At 38.4% G+C, this 12894-nt stretch overlaps 1 protein-coding gene across 1 annotated transcript in view; it reads left to right on the forward strand.

Annotated features, from left to right (window-relative positions):
- RAB3C (RAB3C, member RAS oncogene family) overlaps positions 1 to 12894 on the forward strand; it is a 288126-nt gene that overhangs the window by 257833 nt on the left and 17399 nt on the right. The window contains exon 4 of the mRNA XM_077117206.1: positions 11091 to 11215. Within this exon, the coding sequence (XP_076973321.1) occupies positions 11091 to 11215 (125 nt within the window). The remainder of the gene's footprint in view (positions 1 to 11090; positions 11216 to 12894) is intronic.

The raw sequence follows: 12894 nt of genomic DNA on the forward strand, positions 1-12894 counted from the left end.
GGGGAGAATCCTTCCTTGCCTCCTTCCAGCTTCTGGTGGTTACCGGCCATACTTGGTGTGCTACAGCTTGGAGCTCCAGCACTCTCGTCTCTGCCTCCATCCTTACATGGCCTCCTCCTTGGTGTCTGTCTTTGTGTCTCAGTCCACCCTAATCCAGTCTGACCTCCTCTTAACTTTAAATCAGCTACAAGATCAAACACGGTCACTTTTCAGGTAGTGGGTGGGTAGGGCTTAAAATACATTTTCAGGGGACTCAGTTCAACCCATAACAGTGTTTCCCAAATGAAGTAACCGTTTTATTATTGCACCACACAGCCTCTCTACCAGAGTGCTCAGTTGGCAAGGAATTGGTTCATTTAATTCTTGGTTTCTCTTTGTTGTTCAGAAGAGTGATAGAAGTCCCCACCCCCTGACCCCAACCTTTCTTTCTTGCAGAGAAGGGAAGTCCAATTGTTCTTGCAGAGAAGGGGAGAGAAGCAATAGTCAGGGTCTTCCTTCTCTCAGGTGCTCCTTCTTGACTTAAGGGGCCATTGGAGGAATTCAGTCTTACTCTCATGACTGATGGTGTTTCTCACCTCATGCTCCCCGTGGGTCTCTGCTAGCACTGGTTCCTGTAGCTATCACCCCTAATAACCCATCATAAAGTTTGGTGGTCCAACTTTGGTGGTCTGCTGTGGTCCTTACATCACCAAGTGGTTATTGCCTTTTCTCATGTACAAGTTACCTAGTCAGTCCAAGTACATGCTATCAGTTGTTAAGTTGTTGTGGTTAATTTTTTTTTTAAAAAAAGGTAAAATCAGAACACTCATGCAAATATAAAATAAATACATGCCAAAGATTCTGTTTAACTCATTAATTAATAATGGGATTAGTAAAATGTTCACATTCATTTAAAAGAGTATTCTCAGAACACACACATGGAGACGCAGTCTGGAATGCTGAAGCAAATTTCCAAATAGATGGAAAGCAAGTCAGTATCCACGAGGCACTAATAAATTACACTTCACCAAACCAAGTTAATTTGCCTTTCCATGGACAAACACCTGTTTGTATTATTTCCATATTTGTATCATGTACAGAGTTATAAAACAGCTCAGAGACAATGAAAGGCAGAGATAACTTAGAAAAGTGTGCTAGACAGGACCCCTGGTAATTATTTTTGCCCACTTCAAAGTCTTTCGCAATTTTTTCCTGACAAATTTCAAAAGCCTAGTGTGGGGAGGGACAGAGAACATAACTCTATTCAATTCCCCCATTTCCCCTCCTAGAAAGAAGGCTTCACAGTCCTAAATTTCAAAAGGCCTGAGTGAAAATTTCTCCTTTCCCTGTCTTTATCTCCTCTTAATATCCATTTTTCCTTTGCCTGCAGTCAAGTCCCATGAGCTAGTGAAGAAGTTCTCTCCTCTTCAGTCCTATCTTAATATCTTGCAAACATCAGTGCTCAAGCTTTGACTGAGTGTGAATGGAGCTTCTCTGCTTGGCCACTGGGGCCACGAAAGGGGATTATAGGGTTTGATATTCCGAGCAGAGGCAAAGCCAAGTGCTCGATCCTGACTCCACTTTTCCCTTCGGCAAGAGATGCCTGTTAAGAAGCAGGCATATCCTATCAAAAGGACCATTAAGGGCAGGCAGTGGTGACTCAGTAGCAGAGTTCTCACCTGCTGTGCCTGAGAGCTAGGTTCGACGACCAGTGCTTGCCCATGTTAAAAAAAAAAAAAAAAAAAAAAAAGGACCATTAATTCCCCAGGAATAACACAATCTTGTCCAATTTGGGGAAAGACTATTTGGATTAGCATGACTTTGCCCCTTGTGAGAGAATAACCCTCACACTGGGGAACACGCAACCCTTATGTGAATCCGACATCCTTTCCGCTCATTGAAGAGTGATATTTGTTGTTTCTTTTCTTTCCTGCATAGAAGGAGAAGGAAGTGCAATTGTTCCTATCACACCCATGGCTTTAAAAAAATAGGCAGAATTTGACATTTTTGTGAACTCGAAAAGAGATTGGAAGTTATGAGGGGCACGAAAAAGCAGCTTTTGAGGTTGGATTTAGACTCATGAAGCAGAATCAGATGTGATACAAAGTGGACCCAATACTCCAGGGGCCAAGGGGACTGTTTCTTGAATTCTTGAAATAAATTCTCGATATTGGCACTCAGCAGCAGACCCACTGCGGGCAGAGCAGATTGAAGAGATCCTTCAGGCACATCCAGTTCTGCTCATTCCAGTACACAGCCGAATGTCACTCCTGTTCTTACGGGAAGTCCTTTTGGTTTCCCCAGGAGACACGTTATTTTTTTTATGTTTTAAAGATAATCAAATATTTAGCTTCTGCATTTCTTACTGAGTTCCATAAAATATAGTCATGAAAGGGAGGGAGGGGTAAGGGGTATGCTATGTATAAATTTTTTTTTCTGTTTTTGTTTTATTTCTTTTTCTGAATAGATGCAAATGTTCTAAGAAATGATCATGATGATGAATATGCAACTATGTGATGATTTTGTGAATTACTGATTATATATGTAGAATGGAATGATCAAAATAGGAATGTTTGTGTTTGGTGTTTTTTGGTATTTAAAAAATAAAATTAAAAAATTAAAAATAAACATAGTAGGCTAAAAAATGAGCTTCAAGTGGTAATGGAACAGTTCTGTGTCTTGATTGTGATGGTGGTTATGCAAATCTACACATGTGGTACTGTACAGAACTATACACACACACATATAGCTGAGTATGTTTAAACTGGTGAAATCTACTACATTCTATGAATTGATTTTGATACTGGACTGTAGTTATAAAAAAATATTACCACTGAAAAACTTGGTAAAGAGTACCCAGAACCTTTCTGTGCATTATTTTTGCAAGTTCTAGTGAAATTACAATTATTCCCAGATAAAAAAAATTTAAAAAAAATATGTATATATAGTCACCTGTTTTCTTTGTGTGGAAAACAGTCACAGGAAGCCTTGGGATAAAAACTCCATTTCAGTCACTAGTAGGTTGTGTCATCTCGGCCAGGTCACTTCACATCTTGAGTTTCAGCCTTACCATCTACAAAACGAAGGCGTGGAATGAGGTCCTCTCCAAAGCACCTCTTCCAGGATGCAGAGATACTAAGCTGCTTCCTGAGGTATTCTCATCCTGGCTATTGGTGCTGGGGCAGCAAGGAAAAACTTGGCTCCTCCAGTCAGGAATGAATAATTAATCATAAAGACGGCCTTCAAAGGTATGCAGGTGGCCAGCACTTGCCTTCCCCTACCATGAACACTGTCAGGGTATAAAAGGCCATGGAGAACTCTGACAGCAACGTGTCCCAAGCGGGGTGCAGGAGTTCTTGACATCACCATAAGATTCTGGTGATACTCCTCCTGTGCTGTTTTTATGTTGCAGTTATATTCTAAATTAACTGAACTTCTTAGGCAATCTTGCCACATTCAATATATCATTCATTCCTTCACTAATTCAGAACTACTGTCTGCACACCTTCTATGTACCAGACATTTTGCTAAATGCTGGGCATACAGTGGTGATTAAAAAACTCATGGTCTCTGTCCTCAGAGAACCTTTGATAAGGTAGATGTACATAGGTGTAATGGTCATGGTGAGTGACCTACAAGTCAAATGTAGGCCTATATGAAAGACACCTAATCCAAATGAAGATGTATGCTGAAACCAGACAGAAGAGAATGAGAAAGCCTGGCATAAGAATGACACTGCTTTAGATAGATAGTGTGTGATAACTACAAGGAAATTTCTTGTGCAATTAATGAAGCTTAAGCTTAAGGAAAAATACGACTTTTAATATGCTGATTTCCATGGTGCGGTGGTTTAGAATTGTATGTTCACCAGAAAATCATGTTCTTAAAGCTAATCTATTCCAGTAGGTGTGGATCCAATGTAAGTAGGACCTGGAAGATATAGGCAGAGCACAAACAGCATCTGCTCCAAAATGCCCTGTACTAATTTTGAATTTTGTATTTTTTCTCTCTTAAATTGGGCCTTCAAATATTTATTAGTTTCAGGTCTCACAAAACCTGGAATGGAACTACCCTTAGTGATAGCTCTTACATGTTGAAAGTGTGGCATATATAGTGAAGTCAGAGAAACACAAGATGGTTATATCAGAGATGGGAGAAGGGAAGCCCACAAGAGATGAAGCTTGAAATGTAAGCAAAGGACATAGGAAAGGGGTTATGTTAAACTGTATTATCCTAGGCTTGGCTGAGATCTTCTGGTCTCTGTGGTACTCAGCTGGGTCTCTTGTGGCATCTCATAACTGGACCAGGCTAACAGAGCAGCCCTTTTCTGGGATGAGCTCTTCTCATGATGAAGAACAAGAACACAAGAGGGCTGGTGGAAATTCACAATGCCCCTGAAGGCATTGCTTACAAGAAGTGCACATCCAAACCCTCACTTTCCATTGGCCGAAGCAATTCACTTGGCCAAGTCCAAAGCCAGTATGGCAGGTGTTTTGGTCTGCCAAAACTGCTGGAATGCAATGTACCACAAATGAATTGGCTCTTATAAAGGGAATTTATTAAGTTACAATTCTAAGGCTGTGAAAATGTCCAAATTAAGGCACCCACCAAGAGGGTACCTTCTCAGAGGAAAGGCAGCCATCGTGCGGGACACCTCTGTCAGCTGGGAAGGCACATGGCTGACATCTGAAGTCCTTGTTCCTTGTTCATTGCTTCCAGTTTCTGATTCCAGTGGCTTTCTCTCCAAGCATCTCTGGGCCCTCACTTAGCTTCTCTGGGGCAAACTCTGGATTTCATCTCATAGCTTGCTTGGGCTTTCTCCAGGTTCTGGCTATTTCTGTGAGTCCTTATTAGCACCCAGGATATTTCTGTCTGGCTCTTTTTGACCATGAGTGAGTTCTCTTAAAGGACTCCAGTAAGTGGATTGAGACTCACCTTGAAGGGTTGGGATCACATCTCCATGGAAACAATCCAATCAAAAGGTCCTACTCACAATTGGGTGGGTCATTCCTCCTTGGAAACAATCTAATCAAAAGGTCCCACCCTAACCAATAGTTCTGTCCTGCAAGATTGGACAAAAAGAGCATGGTTTTTCTCAGGTGCAGAACAGTTTCAAACCAGTACAACAGGGAAATATAGTCCACTTACAGGAAAGAGTCAACCAAGTGAAGACTAATAAGATTTACCACAGGATTTTCACCAAAGGGTAATAGGTGTTATCTGGTAGCAGTGAGATTTATGAGTAATTTTTATTTTTCCTTATGCTTTTTCTCCATTAGAATTTTTAATGAGAGTATAGCAATCTTAACAAAAAATGTAAACTATTTCTTTAAATAATAAAAAGTGATATCAAACATTGGAGAACTTTATTTATTTGAGGATACTTTAAAAAATATTCTCCTTTTATTCTTACCTCCTTATCAAAGCAGATAATGTATATATAAAAAGCCTAGTTTCTCAACTTCTTGAAACTACCTACTAGCATATGTAAATCACTGGGTTTTGTTATGTTCCAATTTCTGATTCATTACTACTATTCTCCCATTTTTAAATTTCTTTTTATATGTGTCATTGTAAACAACCTTCAAATACTTTTTTGGTGTTAGAGTGAAATAGAGAAATAGACTCTTTTAAAGCTAAAAAAAAGAAAAAAAGATCAAAGAAAGGAGGGAACTCAAGCTGGTGATTCTTAGACTTGCACATGCAATACCTGGGAGGATTTTTTTTTAATACCTGTGATAAAGCACCTAGAGGTTCTGATTTAATTCTTCTGGTTGAGGTAAGTTTTAAAAATCCATCAAGGTTAGAGAAAAATAGAATAAATAAATGATTAAATTAGTGAAAAAAACAACAAATAAATAAAATAACAGAAGAATCGATTGATGAGCAAAAGAAGGTTGAGAAGTTTTCTTACAAACTTCAAGTATACTGAGATGTTGATCAGTGAGGCTTGTTGAAGAGAATAAGGAAAATGGATGCAGTGGGGAAATATTAACTTCCAAAACTAAGGAAAGGACTGCTGTTAAGAACTGTTTGACCTTGACTAGATGAGGAAGAGTGAGTCACATTTTCTCTGATGCCTCATTTTTCCAAGGTACAGCCCAAAGTCAGATTCTAGGAGAGCAATTTATTTCCGAGGTCACTAAGGTGCATTTTGTGTACTGTTTTTAGAATAAAGCAACCAGCAAGAGACCATTCTCTGTGAGAAGAGGTTAAATTCTTAGAGAATTATTACATACCCCGGCTAGAGGAGGAGGTATAGAACTAGTTTAGTAATTTTGTTTGTTGGCAACTCTCCAGACATAAATTACCTTATTCTGTGCAGAGAGAATTCAGCTACTTACATGTAAAAATACTAAAAACTCTTTTTATCTCCTTTTGCCCCATCCCAGCTTTTCTGAAAGGCTCCGCTTTCATATTGGATTAGAAAAGAGATGGGGCTAAATTATGCTTGCTTTCTTTCTCTTTCTCTCTCTCTTATGACAAACAAACTTAAAGTATACTGAGAGGTTGATAAGTGAGGCTTATATAAAATCAAGAAAGAGAGAAAGAGCACTCTTGTTTTAGCTAAATGAGAAATAAATAACAAGTTTTTTTAGTAGCTGGATCTGGTACCAATAAGGTCTGTGTCAACTGTCATTTGCCGAGTAACCATGGTGACCAACATATTGCTTCTGAATCCATTAATCTTGTTGAGATTATCAGTAAATCCCAAAGGATGTTTGCAATGTTTCAGAAATAAATCATTTTTTCACATGTATATTATTTGGTGACAACCTCTCTCTTTAAATGTGTATCTCTAACCAACAAAGAAATAAGACAGTCCTCTAATGAGATGTTTAGAAACCTGTCCCCCAAGAAGAAATTTTACAAAATACAGAAAATGGTCTAAAAGTATAGACATAGAATTTCCATATGAGAGGGAAGATTTTATTCAAAAGAAATTTATCGGACTCCTACTAGACATACCAGAAGAAAACCCTGTTAGAAATTTATCTGTTCAGAATGTCAGCTGGAGAAGTAAATTGGAAACAAAATTTTGAGATGCTGTGATGAAAAATATTACAATAAATTATTTAGTTTATCGAAATTAGAATGGATGAGGTGAGCTGAATTCAGGCAACTGGCCACCTAAGCTGGGGCTAAGAATATATTCTATTTGCTATAACTTAGAAAATACTATGTCCCACATAAAACCACATTTGTTCTTACAAAAGCCCAGAGAGTTAAATAGAAAATATGGTAGTTCTATTTTTTAGTTCCAAGAATTTCAACAAATCCCAGGCATAAGAAAATACACAAAGGCATTTCATAATCAAATTCTCAAAACTCGTGATAAGTAATCAGTGATAAGCAAGCAGTAGAGAAAAAAAGCATGTCATGAACAGTGAACAATGACAAAGAAGACAGTAGATTTCTTGTCGAAAAATATTCAAGTAAGGAGACAGTGACACAATATCTTTAAACTGAAAGGAAAATAAAGCTATCAATCTAAAATTTTGTAACCAGTAACAATGTCTTTCAAAAATGAAGGCAATTCATTTCCTGGACCATGCATCCCCCCCCCCCCCCCGCCCCAAAAAAATGAAGGCAAGTAACCATAGTACTAAGAGTTACTTCTAGAGAACCTCTTTTGTTGCTCAGATGTGGCCCCTCTCTCTCTAAGCCCAACTCTGCAAGTAACATCATTACCCTCTCCTCTATGTGGGACAAGACATCCAGGGTTGAAAGTATCCCTGGCAACATGGGATATGAGTCTGGCCCTGGCACTTTGAGATGGACAATGCCTGTCGGACCAAAAGGGGCGGAAAATTGTAACAAATAAAGTAGTAGTGGCCAAGAGAGTTCAAAGTCAAGAGGCTCTTCTGGAGGCTACTCTTATGCAAGCTTCAGCTAGGTATTGCTGTTTACCATGATTTGCTGAACTCCAACCAAAACCATTCTTGCCAATCCTAAAGAACACCTAGGACTCTATCTGAGATTCTACAAAAGTTCCATACACTATGATCACTTTCCAGAAAAACCTCCAGATGGGTTCCTAGGCCAGATAAGTCCTGAAACCCAGAGGGGTCAGCGGCTCCAGAACCTCACCTACTTCCATCCCCCTATCCCATATTATTGACAGCCCTTCCAACATGAAAAGTTAGAATGGGCATAGTCCAAACACCCCTAAAGATTGGGAGAAAGATCAAAGGAGAAGGAGGAGTTATGACAGAGAAGATAGGATTTAACAAATGATAAATATCATTATGTTGATATTTCTTTAAGTCTCCCTTGGAGCATCTAGACAGAAAAAGCTAAAATTGTGGAATTGTAACCCATACCAAACTCTGAAATCTGTTCTATTACTACTCGTTACAATGTACTTTGAAATGTATTGCTTTTTGGCATATATGTTATATTTCACAATAAAAATATTTTTAAAAATGAAGTCAAAATAAAGACTATTTTGGACATATAGAAGCTGAATATATTTATCACTGGTTGCTTACATTACAAGATATGGTAAAAGAATTCTTTCAGGCGGAATGGAAATGATACCAGATAGAAATATGGATCTAATAAAGAAATGAAGAGCATCAAAGATATGCTATCCTTATCATGGGTTGAAAGTTAGTGAGTATGCAGAAAGAAGTATAAACTTAATATTAGTGGCCAAATACTAATTTCGGAGGAGTGACCACCAACCACTTCATATTTTCCTGCCAAGTAACAACATGGTGCTCTACAGGATCTAAACATGGAAGTCACTCACAAGCAGAAAAAACCTACTAACTTACTATTGAGACAGGCACAAAATGATTCCCATTTGCTCAGTAAAGCAACTGAAGGCAAGAGAAGTTGCTAAATCCCTCAGGATACATAAAAGAAATGTCAAAGCAAAAAGAAGCTGATGTGACTGATGAGTGCGTGTGGTAGGACTACTGTTAAAGCATCGTGTCATAGTTTAATTGGCTGCATCTTTTCATTCCTAGTGGTTTGTGAAATAATATTCATCTTGTAATGAATGGCATCTTAGAGGTTATGATATATGCAATTCCTGAATCAAAAGGCATGTGTTATTCTTATCCCCTCTTACTAATGATGGGACTGTTCCTGAACTAGCTTCACTGCTCTGCTGAAGTAAACAGCAGGAAATCCAAGGTTGTCAAACCACAACCAACACTGAGCATTTGCACCCTTAATCCCAATCATAAAATTAACCAACTAGCTGTGCCACCAAGCCTAGAACTTTCTTCGTTAACAAAGGGGCTCTCTACCTATGTGTGAGAAGCACGTACCTGGCCTTTTCCAGCACGGACCTGAATCTTATCTACAAGACCTATAGGAATAACAGTAATTAATAATAATAATAATAAAATTACCTGAGGAAATCTGACCAAATTTGAATGCTTTTAAAAGAACCTTTGAAGTTTATCTGAAAGACTATAACATAATATAACTATGTCAGGTTCACACTTGAGATCTTGAGATTTAAGGTGTATCCTTGGGTTGGATATTTTTTTCACCTGAATTCACTATGAATTAACCATTTTGACATGCCCCTCACAGAAGACAGGGTTAGGAGAAAGTGTAGAGCTTAGAATTTCTGACTTTTTTCCCCTAGTCCACGGATACATGCTGAAGTTCACTGGTGCTAGAGGAAAATACTGTTAACTAAGGACTCAGAATTAGGAAGGTCATGTCCCTTAGATTTTTCTGATAAAATATGTTGTGCCTCAGTGATGTGCAGGTGGAACCAAGGGTACACTTCACCAAATACTTTAATCTCATTTTAAAATTCATGCTTGTTTTGGGAAACTATTCTAACCCTATCTGCCTCTTGCTCTCTCCATTCTTCTCAGAAGGGAGAAACAGTGATTGCCTCTCACTGAAAGCTCTCTTCCTGCAGTTGAAAGCTATTTGCTCTCATTGTCTCTTCAAGTTGAGAATAGTGCATCACTACTTTCTACTTAATAATCCTCAGGGATTTGGCAAACTGTTAATAAATCCATTGCCAGCTTCTCTTTCCTCAACTTAACAAATCAATTCCTTAAACTTTCATCAATTGTTTCACTTTTTGACATTTTGATAATACTCTCCTGATCACTCTTTGGGTGATGTGCTTTCCAACCAATGTTAAACTGTGATTCTCAAATAAGAGTGTTGTATGTAAATGTGTTTAAGAGCACAGGCTTGGGAGCTTCATTTCCTGAATTTGATTCCCAGGTCTGCACCCTCTAGCCAAGTAAGTATGAACAAATGATTTCACCTCTCCATGCCTTATCTTCCTCAACTGTAAAAAAGGCACGGTAATATCCCTATTGAGCTATTGTAATGGTTCACTTATTTTTGACACACACACACATATATATATATAAAGTGTTTGTAATACCTGCAAGTATTGATTATTATAATTAACATCTAAGTTTCACAATAAAATATAAGCTATATGTGTTATAATCCATACTGGAAGTGTATTCTGGATGCTAAATATAGTATTTATAGTAACTTAAAATGCCATCCCGTTATATTGTAGTCTTGATGCAAATTAGCCTGAAAATTTTCTTTTAACAATGTAAGGCATAAGCATATTAGTCCTTATGATTACATTTTAAAAACTATTATTACCCCAGATTTCATGAGTCCCAATTTCCTTCAGCACTTATTTGTGTATAATAAGGGAAAACTATGTTTTTGTATGATGGGTTGTAAAAGGGTTACCAGCCATCTCAGTTGACCTGGGACTTGGGAGTTTCCCAAGACATGGGATGATTTTTACTGATGAAAACTAGGAAAGTAGGGCAAGTCAAGAGAGCTGGTCACCCTAGCTATAAAAGTAACCAGATAACATGGGAATAAGAGGGGGAAAGAAGGAAGTAGTTATATTACTAATCTCATCAAATATAAAAGAAGTGTTAATGTACCACTGTTCTCTTGATTTCTGATGCATGCGATCCCTGATGAGTTTCTGAAGGGTGAAATTGCACTGAACTAATTAATTCTAAATGTCAGGAATTTGGACTTCATTTTTTTGCGATTGTCATAATCTGTGAGATGTATTTCTTCTCCTTCATTTTATGCTGTTCTGCTTTCCTCTGATTGCTTTCTGCTTGTTCTTGTTCTTCTAGGTCAACTCAAATCAAAACGTACTCTTGGGATAATGCCCAGGTTCTCCTGGTTGGAAACAAGTGTGACATGGAAGATGAACGGGTCATCTCAACCGAGAGAGGCCAACATTTAGGAGAACAGCTTGGTAAGAAACAAATTAATGAGAACGTAAGTTTGGTAATTATCTGTTGCACTTTACAGAGTCCCAGCTAATTGCCAGAGTGGATTCAATTAAAAGTTTGTCAACCTGACAGCGGAAAGCAACACAACCTTCTAAGAAGTGGGAAGTGCATTTTCCTCCCACTTTCTTTTTGGCATCATTGGAATTCAAGGACAATTATCAGAGCAAATAGCAGCCAGAATTTGGTTCAAATTCTTATTGCATGAGCAACATGCCCACTATGTCTTTGGTTTCTTCTCCATACGCAAAATTTTGCACTGAGTAAGCATTTTATTTTATTGTGTGGTTGTAATTCTCAAATTTCCACTGGAGAAGAGTCATATCGCACAGAATAAGTCTCATTCTAGATTCAGGTTCTAGGGATACAAGTGACAAGCCACAGTACTGTTACAAACCGCTAGATTCAATCTCCTCAACTCTCAAGAATGAGTATCTTAATCATGCCTACTTCATCATGTGCTTGTAGATAAGATCAAATGAAACAATAGACATGAAAGAGTTTTGGAAATGGCAAGTCCGTTTGAAAAACAAAACATTGTATCTAAAGAGAAAAATGTTCCAGTGAGTACATTTTTTAGAGTTTCAGTGCAAAGGAGGGAATCGTGTTTGATTTAATGCAAGATATTTTTACTGAGCACCTATCATACGCGCTGCATTGTACCAGGCACTATGGAGGATACAAAAAGTGTGATCCAAATCTCCCTGGACACGAGGAGCTCTCAGTCAATGCATACATGAGAGCAGAGTTTATAAAATAACCAAAGCAGGGCAATAAGGAGATGGTCAGCTAGGAGGCAGAAACCAAGAGGCAAGCAACAGGAAGAGGAAGACAGACACCAAGAAAGAGAAGGTTGCCAGAAGGATGGAGGTGTGGGTGTGGCGTGGGACAGGAGGCAAACAGAGAAAAATGCGGAGAGAATGAGTAGAGAGATAATGTCCTGAATTGAGAAAAACAACCAGGAAGAGGTGAGTAATGAGAAGAGATAGAGATTACTGCGGGGTAAATGACAAGATAAGACTTGAATGGTCCCAGAGAAGGGGAGAATTTGAAAACCTCAAAAAGGAACAGAGCATCGTGAGTAAAAAGCAGTGGGGAGAGGACCTTACCGTAAGCTGAAATTAAGGGGACAGTGGCTAGGAGAGTTGGAACGTAGCATAAAGTTGCAGAAGTTGGGAGTGGATTTGTAAACAATTCCAGTCCTGGAGATGAAGGAGCTGGGAGTCTTCTTTTTCTCTGTAGACAACAGAGAATATTGAACGATTCTTAACTGGAAAAAAAAACTGATTTTCCAAGCATTTCATCTGGGACCTACAGTAAGAAATATATTCTACCTCAAAACCCAGTATATGCATACATATACAAAGAGAATGAAACAAAAGTTTCACAAAATATATTTACCTGTACTAAATGACATTCACAGTATTTCCTCTCATGTTCTTTCTTTTTCTTTGCTAACAATGGTCTCAATCCTCTAAATTGATGTCAATACCCAATAATGGGTCTCGACCTGCATTTGAAAAGCATCACCATGAAGGGTGAGCTGTGGCATTCATCTGCTGATAGCGTGCAGCATGGCTCAGAGACGCAGAATCCCCCTCAATGGGCCACTCTGTGGTTAAACAATCTCATAACTGATCTCTGT

The sequence above is a fragment of the Tamandua tetradactyla genome, chromosome 9 (assembly GCF_023851605.1).
Source record: "Tamandua tetradactyla isolate mTamTet1 chromosome 9, mTamTet1.pri, whole genome shotgun sequence".
In the NCBI taxonomy this organism is placed as follows: domain Eukaryota; kingdom Metazoa; phylum Chordata; class Mammalia; order Pilosa; family Myrmecophagidae; genus Tamandua; species Tamandua tetradactyla.